Below are 24,021 nucleotides of genomic sequence, written 5' to 3'. Positions count from 1 at the left end.
GGTAAGCGTCAAATGCGGCTCGCAGCTATTGAAGGTGCTTCCTGAGCATGTGATCTACGTCTCGTGTCGCTTTGAACAGCGACAGTACTTGTACGATTACGAGGGTGAGAGCGCAACGCTGGCAAAAAATCTCGTGCGGCGCCTTCGGCAACGCTACACCTCCACCGGCAGCCAGCCGGAACCACTAAATGCTACCGCGGGCCTGAGAGTGGTGCATCTTCCATGATGCATTGCGCGGGAGGAGCCTCAGGAGATGAGAATGCGGCGTCAGAGGAGGTTGGCTTGCCAAAGCTGGGCCGCCTGCCGTCATGCTCCCTCCGAGCATTTTTCTTCCTCCATGCTAGTGGGACGTACGCGGGCTCAAGCGAGGCTGATCGTAAGTGGTCGTGGGTCGTCGTACGCCTTCGGATATTTCATTAGTAGCCGGGTTGTAGATGTAGTGGGTCTTGTTAATGACGAGCCTTTTGTAACGCAGGTGAAAAAGTGGTCCCCCAGGTTGTCTTTTCGCAAAGGCGGTTAGTTGGTTACGAATTTCCCGCGTTGCAGGACAGAAATCTTCAGACACCGTAATGTTCTTTTCTCTCAGCTTCTTGCGCGCAGAAAGTATTTGATCCTTCACGTTGAAGCTTGCAAATTTCACAATTATTTGATGGAATTTACTCAGTGAGAAAGACCCTAAGCGATGAGCACGTTCGAACGCGTCTTCTGAAAAAGTGGGAAGAACGTTACTAAGGACACCCTTCACGAGCGATTCTCATTGCTCCCAAGTCTCACGGGGAGAGTCAGAAAAACCATAAAAGATTAGGTTATCACGGCGGGATCTTTTCTCTAGCTCATCCATACGAGATAGCAAAGAATCACGCTGAGTGGCTAGCGTCACCATCTTATGTTTAATATGCTCAAACGCTACTGTTTTTTCTTCTAGTGCCAAGAGACGCGTTTGAATGTTCTGCATGCTGGCTTCAATTTTCTCTTAACCTTTTTGGAGCATTTTAAGGCCATCCTCCAAAACAGCCTGACTCTTTTCCGCTTGTGTGGAACGCGAATGTAGATCCTAAAGAAGCCATGAAGAGAAAATACAACTTCATTTAATTTGAAAGAACTAGGATTCAGTATCTCACTCAGCTCCATTAGAGCCACAAAAGATGTTTTTAACGGAAAAAAGCAAGAAGTATTTAAAAACTTTCAAATTTTGCGCCACAGTGACGTGTTATGAGCAAGAATGACGTCATACGGACCAACAAAAAAAATAATTTTCAGTGCGTTAACTGCAGGTTAGCATTCAAGTGATGCGGTCAAATGGAACTAGAGGCCCCATTACAGACGTCCAGTCATGTGTCGTCGCGACAGGTCAGTTAGGCGGCCGCCAATCTCACAAACAAGGTTCCGTGACGTCATAGAAAAGTTGCGGGAAATTGGCTAGGGGGTCGCCTTGGCTTCACACGTTTGCTTTAATATCTCCGTTATTTGTTCAAAGATTGCGATGATATTGGCATCATTGTTATCGGGCCTAAGCAGTCTTTCTAATAAACCCAACTTGTATTTTGTCTTCATGGCTCCTTTAAGAAGGTGAAACATAAGGTTCATATGCTCGGCGGGGTCATCAGGCAAAGTTTCGAGGGCAAGAAGGGCAGTGAAGAGTGTCGTGGGACCGGGATTAGTTCTCACATCCCCAGAGCATAACAGCAAAAACGTCATTGAGAAACAGTCGGCGATAATTTCACACACTACCCCGGGGCACGGGAGCTACAGCAAACGGTTGTCGCTTTTTGTCGCATATAACGAGCAAGTACGACGCACCTGCAAAACGTGAAGTTGAGACGCGTGAGCCATGCTGCGTAGACTGCTCCCGTGTTCACTGAGGTGGCTGGCTGGCAGGTCAGGGTTTATAAAGGCTGGGCTGGACGGTGTTGACGTAGAGGAATTTGATGCGCCGAAGTCCGTGCGCATGACGAAAGCCTCGTTCAAGGGAACGCTATAATCCCAGGAGTGGTGGCTGCTTATCTTCATCAGCACTGCAAACACTGTAGGAGCGCCTACCGAAGCAGACACACCCGGTAAACGAAGCAGCACTGCAGGCACGAAAAATGCCTGCAAAACGTAAAGTTTGGACGCGTGAGCCATGCTGCGCAGACTGCTCCCGTGCCCAGCAAGTTGGATTTCGGCAGCAGCATGTGTCCATGGCGTGTTGCTGGCCGTTTGAAGCGAATTTCGGTTTTAAATCCTCTTGCAACGCACACACAAATTTGACGGCTACCTTTAGCAAAAAATGTGCGCGTTAGAGTTGTGCAAATATATCAATTCTCATGGCTAACGTTCTACTAGAGAGGCTGCCCATATGTATAAAAAAAATTACGAAACGCCATGAGAGAATTGCGGTTTCCAACAATATTCGCCCCCAGCGCGAACACAGTCGGCCCCTGGCGGTGGCGGGACGAACCGCTCCTAGTGTGGATGGCGCTCTCGCGTTGTCTGCTTTTTCACGTTGCGTGCGGCGCAAGACGCGTGCTGCACACGACAAAACAACCAATATGTGCGCTCGTTTGGCAGTAAGCAATGACATAATTTATCTCTGCTTGCGCATTTCCTCTAGAAACACAATAATCAGCGGCCGTTGCGGGTTAATGCGCTGGTTTAATTCCACGAAACATCTTCGCCCTGGTTACCGCTTGAGTGTTTGCTTCCACACATTGCACTTTTCCCATTGTTGAGTGCAGTCGTCTGCCGTTTCGGGAACGTCGAAGGGTGCTTTTTGAAGGCGGCGTGGTGATTATTTAAAGGATGAAGGTTTAGTACGCGAAACGGGTAAGAAGCGACAAGACCTGTGCATATGCGTGCTTATAGAAAGAAGAAACAAACAAAAACGTTTACACTGCACACGACCCGTGCGCTATCGCCCATACATTACCGGACACGTATTTTACACCCGCAAGCGCCTGTGTTATCGTGTCCTTCCCGTACCTTTTCTATAATAAATACCATTTTTGGACAGTCTTTGTTTACACTGAAAAGGAGGAATAAGCATTTATTCAACTTTATCGAGTTGCTAATTTTACGTAATATTTAAAATGCGTTTCTATGGATGCGGAAGAGTATTTAGGGGAGATGTTTCGGTAAAATTAGGCAGTTGTGAGTTTGCGTCTGTCATGTCATTTTCATATGTATCATTTTCAAATCCGACATGAATCACCTTGTCCAGAAACGTGTCTCACTCTGCATAACCAAATGCCTAATATTTTCACGTCTTAACCTCTTAAGGTGGACCTAAGTTTAAAGAAAGAGGAGAAAACGCGTAATATAATGCACGTTATTGCCCACATGTCTGAGGGGTGTGCGCCATGACTCGCTGTTTTTTTTTTAATTTTTTTCCCACAATGCTTGCTTTCAATACAATTTTGAAAAAGGCGAGCCACAATTCCTGGACAATCCCGGACCAAAGGGGGGTTAATCAGTTTTGAAAATACGTACTGCTTTTTCACCGCTACAGAACACGGCGCCTAGTGTAGTTTCGATTGTATGTAATACTTATAACCATAGTTTGGCTTTTCGCGTTACATGCGTTCTCTTCCAGCTGCTCTTGCAACGTCAGCAGGACACCCCCCCCCCCTTCCCAGAAAAAAAAAAAAACTAAACGCACAGAATTTCATTTTTTAACCAATCCTCAAGAATTAAATGCCAAGACAAAGGCGATATTCAGTTTACAAAACAAAGTAGTTACCGGGAGCCCGTTGCTCTGATTCGCAACGAGAAATAAAAAGGAAATGTTTTACTACATCTGCAACAGCGCAACTTTATTTATTGCCATCTTTAGGGTTCGTAAGCGACCTTATACGCAAGAATGCAAACAACTCGCTGTTGCAGGCAAATGTTAGATTTTAAAAGGAACGCAAATGGTCAACATAGCAGCCGTAACAGAAAATTTGTGCTCACTGTGAGGTCCCAGAAGCTTGGTCTGCACACTGTAAGCAGCTGCTTGTCACTTTGCGAAAACCTAGCTAAACATGAGATGTTGATTGTACTGCGTGCGCTGACAATTCAATTCGCAAGTTCACTTGCGACAAAAGCCGTAAATAATTGATCCGACACCGTTATTCATCAAACCTTTCTTCAGAGTCGTTAAAATTTTATTTAAAAGACCCGTTAGAGCGGGTACATTTATGTCTCTGCACTGATCAAAATTCAGTCATTTTATGTTGCCTTTTGAACACACAAAAAATATCGTAAGCTCTTAGAAAGAATTTCGGGGCAGTTAAGTAGTGTTATTATTTTAGGGCATCCCACAAATGCAAGAATGCGTCATGCTACCAGTGAAAGCGGTTGAGATTGCCGTTGTAAACTAAATTTCAGAGATCGAGGCTTCCTCATTTGTTTCTATTAATGCTCTTATTGAATGCTCAAAGGTGTAGTCTGGAAAGATCGAGCTTGCTACGAGCCACAGCGTACAAGTTCATTGACACAATTACGGCCATTCTGAGATTCCCGATGAGTCGTTGCTTTTGGCGTAGTAATAAAAACTGACTGCCGCTTCCATGCTATACATTGAACGTTGAGGAACCGAACTACAGCATGCCACTCTTGTTTGCACCTTTCGTGCGCACATACGGCGGGAAAAAGGCACGAAGCGCGCCCACAGTGTGCATTCTTACGGGCCGCTCAGCGGAGCATCCACATTAGCAGCGGGACGCTGTCGCCACCTACATGTCGAGCTCGCGGCGAATAGGTAATTTTCCAAGATATCGAACTTGTTATCCGAGCCTTTCGCCACATTTTGTCGTCAATGCTGAAAAATAAAGGTTTTAAGAACATTTCTGGCGCCGTTTTCGAATCTAGTGTCGAGGATTAGTGTTCTGCTCACTGAATGTTGGGTGATATTATGATGAAAATGTCCTGTAGCAACAAAATGTATCTACGCACACCCGATAACCTGAGTTGGCTAAGAACGAATGAAGTAGTTATCGAAATTTCCCTTCCCCTCGCGATACCGATAAACCATCACTGCGTGGGCACTTTCGCCGTCTGCCTCCTCAACTGTTCGAATTCTTCAGCAGTTCCGGACGGGAAGTGTGGAAGGGGACGGCTACCCACGTTCTAGCCCTACCGTTTTGAGAGTTCTCACGAATGAGTAAAACCAAACGCAAACCCATCGCCATTTAATACCCAAGGTAAGTTTTCACCCACCCTCCTACCTTTTTTAGCCCACCTGCCCTCACGGGCCTCTGGGCAGTGAATTACAAACGCAGCTCAAGCTCAGTCATTCTGCACTAGTTAAAATTTTCTTTTCTCTTAAAAGGTTAGCCCTATTATCTCTGGTCATAGGCATCATTAGTAATTATTAATATTTACTATAAATAATCACTAATACATTTAGACTTAATTCAAATTTTCAAGCGTGCGCACTTTACCTTTCCATTTGGAATGTTTGAAATGGATAAATTTCCAGTCGTTTCGCAGTGCTCCATATTCTGATCGGAACAAGGCACCAACTAACTGTTCTTTTTATCTTGCTTTCTGCCCCGCACGTTCCCAGCAGCGAATCACAACTGGTTGTCCTTGTTTCTTTCTTCTTCGTGACACATAGTGACTTGGATAATTGCCCACGAATTATGAGCCTTGAAGGAATAATTTGCCTGCTCTACAAAATTCAGAAAACTCTCGAATGCAAACGTGACATATATGGAATCGGGCATGTGGCGTCACACCTTAACACCCACGACACGTGGGTAGAACAGGGGTGCACCAGTCACGCAGGAGCCTGATTCTGCGGAGTCTGTGGCGTGTGTCAATCTGTTTGGTGGCGTGATTTTCTCAGTTAGCCGAGGATGCGAAAGCGAAGTGAGGCAAAGACGGTGTAGCCGAAAAGGAGTCAGACGAAGTAATTAGCGCCAAAAGAAAGACAGATGAAAGGAAAGGAAGAGACGCAAATACGATGAAGCAGTAAAGAAGTGAGTGCGCCGTGCTGGCGTGTTTGATTAATTTAAGCATACCTAAGTGATTCAAAACATTTTAATCGCTTTTCCTCCAACGAGTGATGCCGAAGCACGTTATCAAGGGATGAAGACGAGCCAGCAGACACGCGCTTCCACTCGCGCCATTTTCGTCTTCTGCTTTGGAATGCCCTCATCTTTAGCTTGGTTCACAACGGCGACAATAGCCGCCAGCTAGCGAATCACCTCCCTCACACCGGAAACATTCACGCGACGAACGTGTAAAGTAGCTCCTTGTTGACGACAGCCCGGCCGTTCCTGTGATTACCCCTGTGGCCAACCCATGGGACCCGCAAGGAAGAGCAAGGGCAAGGGGCGTGCGGGGCGCCAGGACCCGCAGCCGACCACGGCCAACAAGAACGCGACGTCTCGCAAGAAGCACCGCACCAAGTCGCCGCGTCGAGCCTCTTCCAAGATGTCCACTCCCAGCGCCGCTCACATCGTCCCCAGTGCCGTCACTGGCGACGCCCTGGCCGACCCTCCTAGCGGCGCCCTCGCTACAGTGGCGAGCGGTAACCACAGTGACTCACCGCATAGCGCAACCGCTGAAAGGCCAGCTCCTCGGGTGAGCGCAAGTCTGCGTGAAGCCTCTATTCACCTTTCTTTGTGATCGGAACGGGGTCACGTGCTGGTCCCTTTGGTATGTCGCTACGTAACTGACTTGGCCCTGTTTGTCTTGAGAAACATTCTTGAAGGAGAGGTTATTACCGTTGTAAATTTCTCTAGGCAGAGTGCGCACTTTGATGAGTTGATACAGTGCGAAGAAAATCTGTTGCTAGGGTCCGTGCCGACGGAAATTATCCTTTTTTCCACTGGTTTCCATCATCTTTTTTCTACTTTACCCTTTCTGGAGAGAGCATTATGTACGGGGGGGGGGGGGGGCGCAGCGTCTGACCTCACAATAGCTGATCGCGGACATTTTAACTGACCAATCCCGTCCGTAGCGCGGCACACATCGTGCTACTCGTTTACAACTTCTTAGTGGAGATATGCTAACGGCAAACCTATTTCCAGCTTTGAAGTCGCTCAGTCCGCCTTTATGCATTCCACACTTATAGGTTTACGTCGTACTGTAGATAAGTCGATTAGTAAGACGGCAACCAAGCATTTTTGTGTAATACTAACATGAATTATTTGTATAGATCACTACGATGCTTGTATATTTAGTCAATGAGTTCAGTCCATAATACTGCTTTAGCAGTAAACGTTTGTGGGAATAGCTGCGGTTTTCATTCTTCAAACACACCTAAGCGAATTTAACTTTGACGCTAACTAAGCGACATAACGTTATAGAATGCTCATGAAATTCTCAGTAATCGGTAATAACAACGCGGTTTCATAAATGATGCGAATGGGGTGGAATGAAACAAAGATATCAGACAAGAAGTGTATGTCGTAGTGAATAAATTCAAGGGTGTGCCCTATTTATGTCGCTTTGTACGTCAGTTGTACAAAATAGTGCTAAGTTTTACTTGAAGCTGGGCATTTCCTTGCAGTTGACGTAAGACTTCGGGCGTGTCTGTATTGTGCGTCAGCCGTTAATAACCGACAGAGAACTGTTTTGGATTCATACAGACGCCGCACGCCATGGCGGTGCAGAGTACTGGGCCAACCCATCCTACCATCAGCACCGCTGCGCAAGCCACCTCCCCGCCGGGTAAAGATGCGTCGCGTTCGGCCACCACCACTTCGGAGCCGTACCACCGCCCATCGCCTGGTACCGGCAAGCCCAATTTGCTGCAAGAGAGCGGATTTCAGGCGCCGCCTTCGACGTCCACCCACCAGGCCGAGGACACACAAGCAGCCGAAGTAGCGGAGCCAAACGAGGGTTGCGCGGTGCCCCACGAGGTGGCTGCGAAGCCTCCCCAGGGCTTGTCTTTGCTGCCTGGTTTTCTGGACCAGTTGCGGGGTGGCTGTGAAAGAGACGCCACCAGCTCGACGCGTCAGCCCAGTGAATTCAGCAGCAAAAGCACGGATCAACCACCCTCGCCGGGAATCCCCAAGCCGACTGGTGAGGAGAGCTACGCCTGCGTTTCCGATCATAATGCCGCTGTAAAGCGCGCGAGATTTACGGCACATTTCCACAAACCACCGCGAGGGTAAAGGTCGCGAGATTTTGTGGAGAGGCTCTCGTCCTGCACTGGACCCAGGGTGATGATGATAATGATGATTATTAGGATGATGATGATGATGATGATGGTGGTGGTGGGGACACAAGGCACTGTGCATCCTACATTGTGGTTCTTGCGCCACGTCAAAATTAGGTTATGTAACGCGAAGTGGCCGTGCAGGCGGGAGTAAAGCAAGGCCTTCGAGTGGTACCGCTTTAAGAAGGGCCTTCCTCACAGTAGTTGTTTCAGAAATATTCCCCGGGCCATACTTACCACAAAAATTAAATACGGCCCATGATTATGTATTGCGGTTATTTATCGTCCAAGTATTGGTCTGCGCCTGTACCAATGAGCAAAAATGTTTGCGTATATACGTATTTCGTCCTGAAGTCATTTCATCTAAGCTGCATCCCGCTTGACATCGACCGTAGTGGTGTAGTGCCTTGATGTAAAACTAGTGTGGACTGCAGATGTGCTAGGGTGCTTAAGCGTTCCTTATCAAATGTGTTTAATCTGCTGGCTTATGAGGCTTATTTCAGGATCATCAAATTCTGCATTCAAAACGATTCCTTTCAAAGATGACTTGGCCGTAAATGTGTACAATGTACCAAAGGTCCCATAAACAGCGTAAGTGGGGCTACACGTAACTGACATGTGTAGGAAGCAAAGAATAAATGTGTACAAGTCCTAAAAAACAAACTATTACGAAATTCCCATATCATCAGCGTTAGAAAAAAATTGTATTACCGCCTAAGTATAGAAGCTAACGCGACACATGATGTGCTTTTTGAATTCGCTACTTGAAACGTTTGCTATGTAAGTTTTTTTATTAAACAGCTCACTCCGCTACTATACACCTCTTTAAAGAGAGTGCGTTCACGGTGATCACCACGTTGTGCATTCTAACCAACATCTTTGAAGACAGAAGAAACATTTCTCGAGGCGTTAAAGTCTGCTTGCATGTTTGAAAGAAAAAGACCGGTAATACATATAAACGACTAAAGAGCTACCGCGTATTTGCGCGTCTTTCATCGCCTTCGTATCTGCCCCATTTGGAGTGAAATAATAAAACAGGCAGACTCGTGGCCACAGCCACCGTCTTCTCAGAATGCCAGGGCTGTCAGGGTATCACACACCATTTATACGCACGTCCGTCACCCTCACTTTTACGCGGGGTGCAGTGGCCAACTTCGAAAGATGACAGTCTTTCTTGGGTACTTAAACCGAGACATTTTGGTCTGTCTGTCTGTCTGTCTGCCTGTGACTCGATTCAGCCACCCGGCCAAAGTGAAGCGAAGTGTAACGTCTAAGTCCGGTTTATATGTTCCTACCTGTCCACATTGTTGAACAAGAACAACACATTACGCCAATATAAGGCAGAAAATAATACACCAGAGATATTTACAGTGTTCTTTTGTAAAAGAATTCATAGATGCTTGATTTTTGCGAAATGAAATACTACATTTACTCCAGAAAAAAATTCATACTGTCTCCGACTGTCGTTCGCGCCACTATTGCTTCTGGCGGCATTTTAAGAATTCAAGCGGCAACAGTTACGAAAGGTCCCACTGGATAGGTTCCACGTTTTTTTTGGTACACACGTGGAGTAGGGCTACACGGTTCTATAAACGTTAAAGTAGGGCACATCGATTCCCGCGCGTCTCCGCCGTACGGCAGGGCTGGAATCGAGGCACCACCCGGCCTGGAGCAGCTGAACGCGGCAAATTTAAATTGGCTTGAGCAAACCTTTAGCGTGTTTACCTTGGCAGGAGCGCGACGCAAGAGCGACAACATGAGAGGTGAGCGGGGAAGCGAAGGGGTGCATTTACTTGGCAAATGTCGACAAAGACTATCGCCTTGTGTCCACATTTGCGGAGAAAGGAGCCGATACGCAGCCACCGTTTTCTTCCAACGTTGGCAATGGGCGGCTGTATTGCAACGGTAAAGCGATGGGCGCCTATTGCGTACATATGGGTTTAAATCCCAAATTGAATGTTTGTCCCTCGCTGTTCGCAGGAGCTGCGAATTTTTCTTTCTGAACAACAGCAATAACGAATGTTTTACGTATCGTGAGGCACCCAAGGCCTTTCCCGTGAAAGCGGACATGGCTTACGTATGAAAGAAAGCCTGTAAATCAGCGAAACTTCCGTGTCAAATCAATTCCCATTGACTCCCACTCGTTCCACCACAAAGCAAAAAGTCTGCACGTATTTGGAGAATTATCTACTAATGCGTAGCATTCTTATGCCACTTGTCTTGAGTGGGAGATTTTCCAGCCAAAAGTTTTAGTTTTTTTAAATACTCTCCGACCAATCATCTCCATTTAAGCTTCTATAACGATTAGAAGTGGAACTTTCGCGAAACTGGCATTATTGTGGATATGGAGGGCATTGCAGGGTTCGCCATTTTTCGTTATTTTTTGTTTTTCTTATTTTTATCTTCAAAATGTCTTTCTACCAGTTATCTCATTTATGATACTATAACGATTATAGAAAAAACTTCCGCGAAATCTCCATTGTTGTTGAAATTTAGGTCGTCATACGATTTGCCATATTCCATGTTTTTAGACGTATTTTCTTAATTATTCTTCAAAGTTTTGTTCGACCGATTATCTCCATTTACGCTATATAACGACTACAGGTGTAACTTTCCCGAAAACTGCATTATTGTGTAAATGAAGGGCGTTACATGGTTCACAATTTTCTGTAATTTTTTTTTTATATTTTTCCTATTTTTTTAGTTTTCTGAAATTTTGTTAGATCAATTATCTCTATTTACGCCATTATAACGATTACAGGTGAAACTTTTCCGAAATCTGCATTATTGTAAAACTGCCATGCGTTATACGTTTTTGCCATTTTCTGTAAATTTTTAATATGTGTCTTATTTTTAATTTTCGAAATATCGTCCAATTATCTCAGTTTAGGCAATTACAATGGATGCATCTGGAACATTCGTGGAACATGAATATTGTGGTATGCAGTGCATTACACGGTTCGTCATTTTCCGTAATGCTTTTATATATTTCTTATTTTTTATTTTCAAAGTTTTATTCGACCAATTATATTCGTTTACGCTATTACAGCGATACAGGTGAAACTCTTCTGAAATCTCCATTATTGTGGAAATGCCATGCGTTATACGTTTTGGATTTTCCGTTATTTTTAAATTTGTCTTAATTTTAGTTTTTCAAAATTTCGTTTGACGAGTCATTTTAATTTACGCTAATATAACGATTACAGGTAGGACTTTCGCGAAATCTGCAATATTGTGGAAATTCAGGGCGTTACATGTTTTGCCATCGTCCGTAATTTTTTCTATTTTTTTCTATTTTTGAAGTTTTCACCCAACCAATTATCTCCACTGACGTTGTTTTGACGATTACGCTTGATTTTTTGCGAAATGTGAATTGTTGTGAAAATGCAGGGCGCTAAACGGTTCGCCAATTTTCGTAATTATTTGATATTTCTCTTATTTTTTTATTTTTAAAACTTTTTTTTGACCAATTATCTTCATTTACGCTGTTAAAATGATTACAGGTGGAAATTGCGCGAAATCTGCATTATTGTGCAAATTCCATGTGTTGCCGTTTTGCATTTGTGGTAAATTTTTAATATATTTTTTTATTTTTTAGTTCTTCAAAGTTTTTTCCACTAACATTCTCCATTGACGGTGTTGTAACGATTACATTTAGAACTTCTCGAAACTTGTATTATTGCGGAAATGCTCGGCATTAGACTGTTCGCCATTTTCGCAGTTATTTTATATTTTTTATATATATTTTTTTCGACCAATTAGCTTCATTTACGCTATTATAACGATTACAGGTGGAACTTTTGCGAAATCGGCATTTTTGTGGAAATGCACGGCGTTGCACGTTTCGCCATTTTTCATAACTTTTTCTTTTTTTTCATTTTTTAATTTTTAGAAATTTCTTGCGACCAGTTAACTCCATTTACGCCATGAGAGAGATTAGAAGTGAAACTTTCGCGATATGTGAATTTTTGTGCAAATTCACGGGGTTACGTAGTCTTGGTTTAGAACTTTAAGAACCTTAAGAATAGAACTTTATTGTTGTTACAGAATGGTACATCACCAGAATATAGTCAATACAGAAAGGGGTCCCAGAGTAATGAACTGTAGTGGTACCCCTTGTTATTGATAGCATACACAGAAATAGCTTAATTGCAGCTGCTAGCAGGAATGATACATAATTTTTTATTACCTATCTTATACAAAGAAATAACGAGAGTACGCGTAAATAGTGAATTGTTAACATTGCATATTTCAGGAATAAATAAGGAACATATTGAACAAATAAAGCACACAGCATTTAAACACAAGAATATTTAAACAAAATAAAGCATCCTATAAGTGCAATCAATCCATATACATACATAGCAGTTGTATAAATGCAATGCTTAGGTGTGTAAAAGATAAAAAAAAACACTACACTAGGCGAAATGACGTGAAAAGTCTATGTGATGGTTCGTCAAAAATGATCTGAGGGAACGTTTAAAGGTTGATGGACGTACTTGTGTTTTAACCGTACAAGGTAGCTCGTTCCATATTTTTATTGAAGTAAAAGCGAATGTCTGTTTACCGTAGTTCGTGCGTACCTTTGGAAGTAAAAAGTTATTTTGCAATGAAAAACGAGTTTGGTTCGTGTTTTCTAGTTTAGTTCTACCAATAATATAGAGAAGGTCGGGTTCATTGAAAAGGCGAAAGGCAGTTGTGGCAACCATAAATGCTATAGTGTCAGTAATCGGAAGAAGTTTAAGATCAAGAAAAAGGGGGGCAACAGGAGCATCAAAACCACTACAGGTGATTATACGCAGTACCCGGTTTTGAATTTGCTGTAATGGTGCTATGTGGGAGTTGTAAGTCAGACCCCATGACCCAATATAATAGCTTATGTGACTGTGGAAAAAAACATAGTATAAGGTGATTAGAATCCGTTTCTCAAAGTAATGGCGTGCTTTTATTAGTACTCGAACACCATATGCAACTTTCTTTCTGATTAGGTTAATGTGTGCATCAAATTTCAGAAAACGGTCAAGTTCAATTCCTAAGAATGTGCATTCATCAGTCGGTGTGATGGCGTGATTATTGATGTACACAGGGTTGAGATCGTCACGAGGCTTTGTGGGCGTGCTAAAAACCACAAATTTTGTCTTAGATGGGTTAATTAACAACTACACGGAAAAGGGTACACGGAAAAAAATGCTACGCTTTAATAAAACACAGACACAGTCAGCGCACATTCAATTTGTATTGCTTTCCTAGCGTTTAAGAAAGGGTGGATAAAATACAACACAAATAAAACAGCATGCATCAGTAATTTCGCCCACAATTTCAGAGTGCTTGCAGACTGAGTGGAGGTAGTGGCGCGGTAGCCGGAGTAATTCTTCAACGTGTATCTTCAACGAGTCCAATCTCGAAAATGGTCTATAAGAAAGAACACTCGTTCACGCAACCACCCAAGCTTCCGTTTATTTGGGCTCCGTTCTGTTAAGTCGACGGTCGGTTCTTTAGTTAGATGGGTTGCGCAAAGAAGGCTGACAAACACTTTAACTCCTTCCTTTTCGTAAAAGAACTTGGAAAGCTGCAGTTATCGACAGCAACAACCAGCACATCGTTGTCTGCTGGCCGGAGTGCATACCTCTATTATCCGCTTCCCTTTAGTTGCGATTTGCCCAAAAGTGGTTATTGAATGCGTTTATTCCTGTAACTGTAAGGAATCGAACCAAAAAACCAACGATTTGTATTTTGTAGCGCCATTCAATGCCGCAGGCATTGGCGAGGAGGATTTATTTATTTATTTATTTATTTATTTATTTATTTATTTATTTATTTATTTATTTATTTATTTATTTATTTATTTATTTATTTATTTATTTATTTATTTCAATATTTATTTATTTATTTTGTAATAGAGAGGATGGAATCACGAAAGTCTGGCCTGTGCCTAAGTGAGTAGTACATGTTTTTTTATTTGGTAATTTTCTGAAACGGTTCCTGCAACTCTTGAGCGGCCAATATGCAGCCGTGGTCATCAGATGCTCAACCTGCTCTGATGCTGAACTGAATTTCCGCGGTCTGGTAGGACAGCACGACAAAACACAGCGGTTGAGGTGACAGTGGGGGCAATGGGGCTAGTCTGGGAGCCTCTGGGCAAGAAAAACAAACATTTGTAACTTTCTACGCTTTCTGGCACGCGTGGCGCAGTTATATTTTATCGGGTGTTTCATATCCAGATATTCTATGGCGTACGTTCCCTTATTCAACTCGCTCTACCATCATTTCGAACGCTCAAAGTTTTCAATTTAACAGGTGTTGCAGGGCCCTTCAAGTACTACTTTTGCTCCCGCGATGTCTTCTGTGGTAGTCAACCTGTACGGGAGTGTTCGCTTTCGCAGGCCCCGCCGGTCCCGAGGCTCCGTCCAGCGACACTGTTCAGCGCCTGCTCTCCGCCCTCGGATGGGCGGCGTTGGCTGCGGCTCACGTGTACACCGGCTGGCTCGCGTGGCGCTTCTGGGTGGTGCACGAGCCCCTGTCGCTGGCCGGTGACCGCTGCCCGGACACCGGCCTGCTCGTCGCCATGCTGGTCGCCACGCACTCGTACACGGCTCTCCTCGTGCTGCGGAAAACGGGCCTCTGGGAACCCCTCGTGGACACACTCGCCACGGCGGCCAAGCTCACCGGAGTCGCCATAAAAGGATGCTCGAGCATCAAGCCGTGAGATGCTGTCCTCTAACAAGCATTCGAGCTGTCTTGTAATATTGTTGTCTCGTGGGCAGACGATGCAACCTGGGCTTACGATGCGGCCCTAAGTGAAGGTTCACTGATTTACAACACCGTTGGGTATTCAACGCGGGCTTGCGAGCTGTCATGTGATTTTGGTGTCTCGTGGGCTGAAGATGAAACCTGGGTTCACGATGCGGCCCTAAGTGAAGGTTCACTGATTTACAACACCGTTGGGTATTCAACGCGGGCTTGCGAGCTGTCATGTGATTTTGGTGTCTCGTGGGCTGAAGATGAAACCTGGGTTCACGATGCGGCCCTAAGTGAAGGTTCACTGATTTACAAAACCGTTGGGTATTCAACGTGGGCCAAAATCACATTCACGTGGGTGTTTTCACAATCACCAAAAAAACGTCATTTCCGCGAATAGAACGGTCGACCTGGGTTCTCGAGCACAATAGCTTAGCCACTGAACCATCGCGAGAGTCTTGTTTTAAACCTACTCACAATAACAACTTTTTGCAGCTACTTCCAACAGAATGTGCCGACTACTTTTCCTATATTGTTGGGGTCGCTCTTACGAGTCTGCCGGTGTATACGTTGAATACCGTAAATTTCGATCCAGGCCGGTCAAGCATTCTACAGTGTATGCATTTTTCTTTGCAAGCGGACAAGCCACGAGAGGATAAAGGCACTTAACGCTGATTGCACTCCAGAATATTCTGCCCAGGCACTTAGTCGGTGCTCAGCAAGTCAGCAAGCAGCAGCGAGTTCCGCAGCGAGTTAGTACAAGGGAGAACAGAAAACTGAACAGAACATTGCAAGAAACAGGACAGGAAAAAGAAGCCATGTACAAATGCTATGACTGACTGCTTTTTTCTTTAGAACCTGTCAAAAATGTAGTCAAATGGTCGAAGAAGCTAGCTATCTTTTCTGAGACATGAAAGAAACACAAGAGAAAAAACTAATAAATGCGGATGGGTTCTACATATTTACGAAAAAACCTCCCTTGCTATGCAGGGCATTCCTTTTTGAAATGTCGCAGTGACGGAGTGCTAAGAAACTGCCATCCAGTATTGTGAGTGACGAACGCTTCAAAAGTTTTCCTGGTGCACTGGTGTTCGTAACCTTTTCTAATACTGCACTCTTGAAACTTTGGCCTACACCTGCAAGCCTTGGCATGCAGAGCGAGCCAGCTGCCCGTTCCAGCATTCAGTGAGCTGACGGGATGCCTCATTCAGTCGCTGACATGTCTGGCCGATATGGGACCAACCACGGCACACCGAAGGCTTGACGAAATTCTGGCAGTTTGTGGGAAAATCGACATTGAAAAAGTCCGATAACAAAACTTCCAAAACTGTGAACAGCAAACAAACAAAAGACGCCTCGCTTTCACTATAGAAGGAAGGGAATGATGTACATCTTATAGTGGTAATAGTATTCTAGATTTGAGTAAGTTGGGTACATTTGGGTATATTTATGGCAAAAGAGTGCAGGTACCAGAATCTCAACGAGACCAGTCTCCATCCTCTCCTGCTTGTTTGCACAGACTTGAGCTAGTACCATCATCACCGACTCTCAAGCGGTGCGTCGTGCGCACATGACAAGAATTTCCAAAAAAAGCAATGCCGGTTCTAGGCCCGACTCCCACCAAAAAAGCCATCAATAATTACACCGCGACAATCAAGCAGCCCGTGCATGCACCCGAAGTCTTTGGAAACAGGTCACCGCTGGAGGATGACGACCGGGAAGATCACCCTTTCCCTACTTCAGGCGAAATAACCCAACACTACAGGCTATCCCGACGCACCTACCCACCGGGAGCTGACCCGGTGTGAATTGAAGTGGCCCCTGGTCGACTACGAAACGAACACGTTCCCACAGCCCATGAGACTGCACGCCACCCACTCCACACTCAATACCCCCCTGTGCAATTACTGCGGCCAACGTGCTACTCTAATCACATGGTCTGGGAGCGCCAGACCAACCCAGACTTGAATCCAATTCCCAGTTCTACGTACGAGCAGCGCGATAGTGAGCTAACCAGCTCTCCAGTCAAGTCAAGTAAAAGTATTTTATTGTAAACAGACGGTTGAGTACATCCTTAGCATATACCGAAGAAGATCCCAAAGTCACAGACTGCAACGGACCTCCTATGAAATGAATATCCGTGATTTTACGAAGTGCAGCAAAGAGTAGATTTATTGAAAAGGGTATTTTTAGCATGAATATCTTGACAATTACAATTTTATTACCAATATTGCACATGCTATGTTGCAGACAATGCCAGTGAACATACATATAAATATAAGATTCCTGGCCGCCGCGGCCGCTTTTCTGATGGAGGCGAAAAGCAAAAACGCCCGTGTGTTCGAGATTTCGGCGCACGATAAAGATCCCGAGGTGGTCAAAATTAATCCGGAGCCCTCCACTACGGTGCGCCTCATCGCCTTCGTTGCGTTGGCGTGTTAAACCCTACAATCAATCAAATATAAGAAAAACACTCAAGTACAAATGTCTGCAAAAATGAACAATGAAACAACGAGTATCAATTACTACTAAATAAAAAACAGAGAAAGAAGAAGCACCTAAATAAAGAATACTAATAATAATTTCGTAATAAAAATTAGCAGAGAGCAGAGCGTATTCGAACTTTTTCACCCATCGAAGCTCTGCAAGAGGAGCTCCCTCCCAACATCACAACCGCCATGAACTCATGTGACTACACTACCCAACTCCAGGCCGCCCAGCAGGTGGCAGCCGCGCTCGCTCGCCAACGGCCCGAAAGTGCAACCTCTCCAGGGGGAGTGAAAGTAGGCCACGGCACGGGGTACACTGCTACGACGTCGTGGCCGCGTCTTCATAACTGCAGGCTCTCAATAAAGTTGTTCTCTCTCTCTCACCCTCAGTGCTGTCCATATCCCTGCCAATGCAATAAATATTACAAAAGGTTGTGAATTCTTTTTGAGGAGATGGGATTTCAACGCACTTTTGAGAGAATGCAGGGTTTTGAATCGCTAATTTCCTTCGGAATTTCTTTCCAAATGGTAAATTCAAAGAAATGGGCCGTTTGCTTACCGTAGTTAGCTCGAAATTTAGGCAGAAAAAAATTACTGTTGTCCGAAAATCTCGTGAGGTTGTCGTTGGAAAGAGATGGGGCGGAAAAAATTACCACAGGAAGTAAGTTAATAGCTCGATAGAGGAAGATACAAAGACTATGCCTGAGGAGGTTCCCAACTGTCAAAATGCGGTAATGTTACAGTAGAGGCTTGGCCTGAGCAAGGTAGGGACTGGATGTTATGATTGTAAGAAGCACTTGATTCTAGATTGTTTGGACCGACGTGATATGACTTTTGTATTTTTGCCCCAAGAACTGATACAATCAGTAATATGAGAGTGAAAAAAGGAATGTAAAGCCTGGTGAGTGTCTGACGACGGAAATATGGCGGGGCTTGATCATTACGCATATGCCATATACCATTTTCTTTTAATGTGAGCAGCACGAAAAGCATACTTCAAGTAAGAGTAACTGAACACCAAGAAATTTTGAGCTGTTGGTTGTTGTTACAGGGTGCTGTTCAACGTAAAGTCACAGAAGTGAGGTTGTGTTTCGTTGATTGGAGTTGAATACAAGACATTTTGTTTTCGATGGATTGATGTGTAGCAGGTTGCTATGACACCAATAATTACACTATTGAGGTCAGTGTTTAATTTTTTCAGTAAAGTCTTCATACGTTTGCCCGAATTGAAAATAGTCGTGTAGTCAGCATACAAAAGGGACTCTGAAGCTGAAAGGCAATTAGGTAAATCATTTATGTAAATTAAAATAACGAGTCCTCCTAGTGTTGAGCCTTGAAAACCACCGCTGTTTGTATTAGTAGCGTTAGAGAAAACTACAGAAATGGAAGTAATTTGTCCTATCACACAAGTAGCTTTTCAGTAATTGCAAAGGTGATTTAGTTATTCCGATGGCTTTTAAAAATGAGTGAGGAAAACGATGGAATGCGGATTCATGTGGTACATGCGTTACAGAAAAAGAAACTGTTGAAGGCATTGGCTCTGACCCGATATAGACAACTGTGGTTGACTAAACTGGCAAAGATTGCTGGTAGAACCAAAGGAGTCCTGGACTAAGGTCCCCGCCCTCCTACCACCTGTCCAGTACAATTAAGTTGTTTTCTCTTTCTGTCCGCTGGTGCGCGCTCGTGCCGCAGGGTGCTGTGGACGGCGTGCTTCGCTGCGCTACTGGCCAGGGCGACACTGAACAGTAGCGCCGCCATGGAGGGCCCCATCTGTGCAGCCGGACAGCTAGTTCTGTTGGCCGGCTGCTGCGCCTACTCTCGACACCCGAAGAGCATCCGCTGGACGATTCCGATGTCCGCCCTCCTCGCCCACTACTTGTTGGCGCTCCTGTTTGTCCACCTGGGTGCGGGACATGAGCTGCTTGCCTGTACCAAGCCCCTAATCGCCAGGCAAGCAAGCCTTTTGAACATTAGCTTACGGCGTGGCCCTTCTGAGAGCGGTGGGTTATTGTTGAGCCCTTTTAATAGCTTTTCTATAGCCCGATGCAATGCATCACTTGATGTATGTACAAGGGACCAAAATTCTACCTCGACGGAAGAACACCAGGTGTCTTTATGGCTAGCGTAATAGACAGAATTGCAGTAGAAGTTGCAGTACTAAAGCGATGAGGAAGACTCTATCTATGTCCCCTTGAATAGTGGACCTGGGAAAGGGCTGGCGAACTGTTGCCAACTCCAAGACTAGTGCATTCGATAAATGTTAGAAAAAATGCTTTGAAAGGACACAGTGTAGGAGCTATAGAAAGTCAACGACAAACTCTGAATGATACGCTGACAATTACACATAAAGGGTAATAATTCTTACAAAAGAGTTTAAATCGTTCACCATTGTCCCGTGAAAATTGTCGCCTGACAAAACATCCCTGCGACGCCAGGTGTGTTCATTTGGAGTACTTACAGCTAGCCTCCGATGAAACTAGGAAATATTTGAAACCAGCGTTCTCTAGTTTACGCGAAATGCGCATAGCCAGACAAATTATCCCTAGGCCGACCGACGGACCGGCCCACCAACCTCGACAGAACAAACGCCCAGAAATTCATCAGGTGACGTCGACTGATAATAAAATTGCGGATCAGATGCTCATTTTGACCACGTCGGCGTAATTTAGATAAAACATAACTGACAAATCCCAGGCATAACTTGGAATCAACATAACGCGAAACTTTCATCGCGCCATGCCTAGTTTGAAATGAAAGAAACCAGTCGGGGTAAACCTTCATTTCATTCTGATTGTCTTAGTTACCCAATTTTACAACGGTTAAGCATGGCGAGCGCGTCGATAAATGTAAGACGTGACAAGAAACGCTCAGCTTGACCCTGCAACGAAGACATTGGTGTGGTGAGGCCATAAGAGGATATAACGTTCATATCGCTCGAAGGAATGAGGACGTAATGCACGCCGGAATCGGTCCTTGTTCAAGTGACACTATCCCACAAGTCATTTTCGCACGACCCCTTGGGCGTAGACCGATAAGGCCAGCGATATCTCGCGTAACTTCGCCTGGTCAATTCCCGCGAACCGCTTCCTGTGCCACGCGGGAGCTACAATCGGATACCGGGCACCGTTATCTGCTGTGAGATGAAAACCGGGCGCACACCAGCCCATGAATCAGCAACAGCAGCAGTCACTCAGATTCAAGGAGAAGGGGAAAAGACAATTTAGTTTTAAAAAACGAAAACCCTCGTTTGATGTTTTTGGGAGCCTTGGCAACGCAGTAACCATGATAAATTCCGACATGAATGGCCAAGCCAATCTGATACTTCCAGTTTGTGAGCTCCATCACAGTTTTCTAGAACTGTCAAGTGCACTGCCATTCTGCAGTAACTGCCGTTTGTCTCTTAGTTCTTGGCCTCGGTCAACCGGCCAACTGTTGAATTCTTATTACTCACCGAGCGGTGAGCTTTTTTTTCAACTTTATATAAAAACCAGGAGTACACTACTGCGGGTTCCTCGATAAAGCAACCACTGGCATTTTGTCAAGGGGCCGCGTCACATGTGAGCCCACTATGAGGAGGATCTCTTTCGAGAGGAACAGAAAACTTTTAATGAAGCAGGGATGTACGTGGTTGGGCTCTGCATTACAAAATCCCGCTGGTCCGGCCGGCGGTCTCCGGCTTTCTTTCGCGCTTGAAACGTAAGAGGTTATAAATGGAAAAAGACGTGGGTTTTGTGGCTTTCTCAGACAATGTGCGAAGGAATGGGTGGGACTTCGCAGTGAGGGTAGAGTGGTAGTAAAAAGTGGGTTGGAGGGCATGTTGGCTGTGTGTGTGTGTGTGTGCGCGTGCGTGCGTGCGTGCGTGTGTGTGTGTGTGTGTGTGTGTGTGTGTGTGTGTGTGTGTGTGTGTGTGTGTGTGTGTGTGGGGGGGGGGGTGTGTGTGTGTGTGGGGGTGTGTGTGCGTGTGCGTGTGTGTGTGCGTGTGTGCGTGTGTGTGTGTGTTGTTATTGTTGCTGAAGCATCGTGAATACTATGCCTTCTTACATGGACCCATCGGAGTCTGGATGATATAGTTATCGCGTTAGTCAATAGCGTTGTCGAATTTCCGCGTTCGAAAGGAATGGTTGCTAGGGAGGCATAAATTCTATTAACATGAAGGCTTTAAGTGGCCCATTCTGTGAAAATGCGCCCTTGTTGTACGCCCAAAAATGGTCGCTGTTGTAGACAGTAAATTAAATCAAAACACGCGTGTGATCCAATTGGGTTTTTACTATGCTGGCCACATTACTATATCATTGCTCTACCGATTGGGCTATACAGCACGTCACGGGAAGTAGAACAAAACATGTTGTCGTTGTTCTCCCTTTCTCCATATGATATGCCCAATTGTTGGATTGGACCGGAATTGGAAGCTATAAGGGTAAAGTGCCCCCTACTGACAACATTCACAAAACTGTGTTTTGGAAACGTATAAGTGGAAGAATTGTACCTGCCCCGTGTAACCTGAACTTCATGGAACGTGAGTGGAACAGGTGTACAGGAGCATCCGAACACCCTGAATATAGTGGGTGTTGGGAACCGGCGTAGCGTGGTCGAAGTGGATCGGGGTTGGAGTCTGGCCGGGGAAGTCATGAAGACGAAGTTGAAGGAGAAGAAAACTTTATGTACAAGTATTCACATCTCAATCTCAGAGAACAGGCAGTGCGCCACTGCGCGCGAGAGATTAAATAGGCGCGTTGGGTCCGTCCCCTTTAACCCTCCTTCTCGGCTGATGTCAGGACGCACCAAATTAATGGCGCTGAGAGTGACGTCCACACACGCACACACACAAACACTGACAGACATGCTTTTCTCTTGCGCAGGAGAGCGTTAGGTTGCCCCTGCTGAGGCGATCCTCCTCAGGTAGGAACCCCCTTTGTCCTCTCGATGTTTAAGCGCCGGGAAGATGCCTTGCGTTCCTCTCTCGTAATATCCGTCGGGTGACTCGTTCAAGACATCTCCAGCGTCGTCGGACACGCAACAAAAATTTGCTCCAATTTTCGCTGTAAAGGTGGTGCAAAGCAAAGCTTTAAACGGCCCCCACAATAATTGCCCATGCGACGTCACTTGAATTTACACACGTCCCTCTAAAAAAGTGAAACCAGAGATTCAGCCAGAGTTACCAGGAACTCGCAAAGGCAGCGTCCCAAACGCAGCAACAGCGTCGGCAGCGGACGCCGCCGCTGTAGCCCGGCCGGGAGTCGGGAGAGAAAACATAGAGGAGCGTCTTTCGAAGGGTGAGAGAGCGGAACCTAGCCATCCTGATGTGCTAGCTTGGGGCTACACCACCGCGTGACACAAGCGCAGGTACCGAAATAATTCAGCATGTGAGCTTAGTGACTCCCATTTATACCAATTTAAACTAGTTAGTTTAGTAGGTTTGAGAATTGCAAGAAAGCTTAGAGATCTTTTATGATTCCTACTTATCAGAAGCTGTTGCTACATTCGCATTTTGTAATACCTCGTAAAGCACAACCGAATTGATAATCACCGCTTTAAAAAGCGTAGTTCCGTGGCAAGCAGTGCGCAAAACGTAGCGTTTCTCTACCGGCCAGATGTCTGTATGGGGTTTGTACATTTTGTTTTCCCAACCTGCAAATGAATCCTTAACGTATGTTGGCCGTACGACCACTTAATTCCGTCGGGTGCGGGTTACCCTGGAGGTGGTGTCTAAAAATTTAATAAGGGCCGTGCGAAGGCACCCGCAGTGGACGCGAAGCTGCACCAAAACAGGCCCAAAATAACCATCGCTGAAGCAGACGACAAAGTCGTACCGCCGATGCCGCCTCCGGTCAGCAGGCACTCCCGCGCGGGGAACGCTGTGTAAATTCGTGGCGACATATCAAGTGTGCTCCCTGAGTGAAGTTCTCCGCCACCCCCTCCCCCGCAGCCACCTCCGACGCGTTAAGAGTTTGTTGTCCCGCACGCCACGAAAGAACCATTTGCTGGTAGAGCTAGGAAGCTTTGCTTGGAAAGGTTTGACAATGGTGCGAGGCACGCCGCCAAAACTTGCCGTGCGAGGCGCGAAGCGATGCTATTTTCAGCACCGCCGCTAACCGGTTGATGCTTGATGGGCCGCGAGTTCGTTAAAAAGGGTATTGTCCAGTGGCAGCATCGTTCGCCGCGACGTCATCGTCAGCACACCGGGTCGTCGAACGCCAATGAGGGAAGGCACCCAGGGGACGGCAGGCTTTGGTGCTAGATCCGAGAAATACCGAATACCGGTTTCACAACAGCACCCCCGATGCCAGACAATACTTCAGGAGGACGAGCGGCTCATCGCGGCTCGGCTGGAATTGATGCAGGTAGTTAGTAGCTGCATCTATAGATTTAGGCGGAGTTCCCCGAAGGGCTACTTCCTTTTTCTGGCCTCCCCAATGAACCCAAAGAGGACCCGAATAGAAGGCTCCTGCAGAAATGACGAACTCGAGAGAGGAACCATTGTCGAACCACACTCAATGCGGAAAGGGCCCTTTGAACACAAATCAGACTACCAGACCTTGATAGCAAAAATGAAACTAACTGCTAAAATATTACACCCTTTGAAAACGATTCGAAGCGCTTATCCCGTAGAAGAAGTTCAAAATCAGGCCTCAATTCCTGGTGTTGTTAAACAACTACAGC

General features: G+C 45.5%; 1 protein-coding gene across 1 annotated transcript in view; it reads left to right on the top strand.

Annotated features, from left to right (window-relative positions):
• The first annotated feature begins 6,267 nt into the window (after window positions 1-6,267).
• LOC144167967 (sodium/nucleoside cotransporter 1-like) overlaps window positions 6,268-24,021 on the top strand; it is a 69,120-nt gene continuing 51,366 nt past the window's right edge. The window contains exons 1-4 of the mRNA XM_077697078.1: window positions 6,268-6,549; window positions 7,560-8,036; window positions 14,484-14,833; window positions 19,054-19,311. Coding sequence (XP_077553204.1) covers window positions 6,268-6,549; window positions 7,560-8,036; window positions 14,484-14,833; window positions 19,054-19,311 — 1,367 coding nt within the window. The remainder of the gene's footprint in view (window positions 6,550-7,559; window positions 8,037-14,483; window positions 14,834-19,053; window positions 19,312-24,021) is intronic.

Source organism: Haemaphysalis longicornis, unplaced genomic scaffold (assembly GCF_048455015.1).
Source record: "Haemaphysalis longicornis isolate Haplotype H1 unplaced genomic scaffold, Haemaphysalis longicornis Haplotype H1 scaffold_2, whole genome shotgun sequence".
Lineage (NCBI taxonomy): Eukaryota > Metazoa > Arthropoda > Arachnida > Ixodida > Ixodidae > Haemaphysalis > Haemaphysalis longicornis.
The sequence above is the reverse complement of the archived record's forward strand: the minus strand, read 5'-3'. Positions and strand labels throughout refer to the sequence as shown.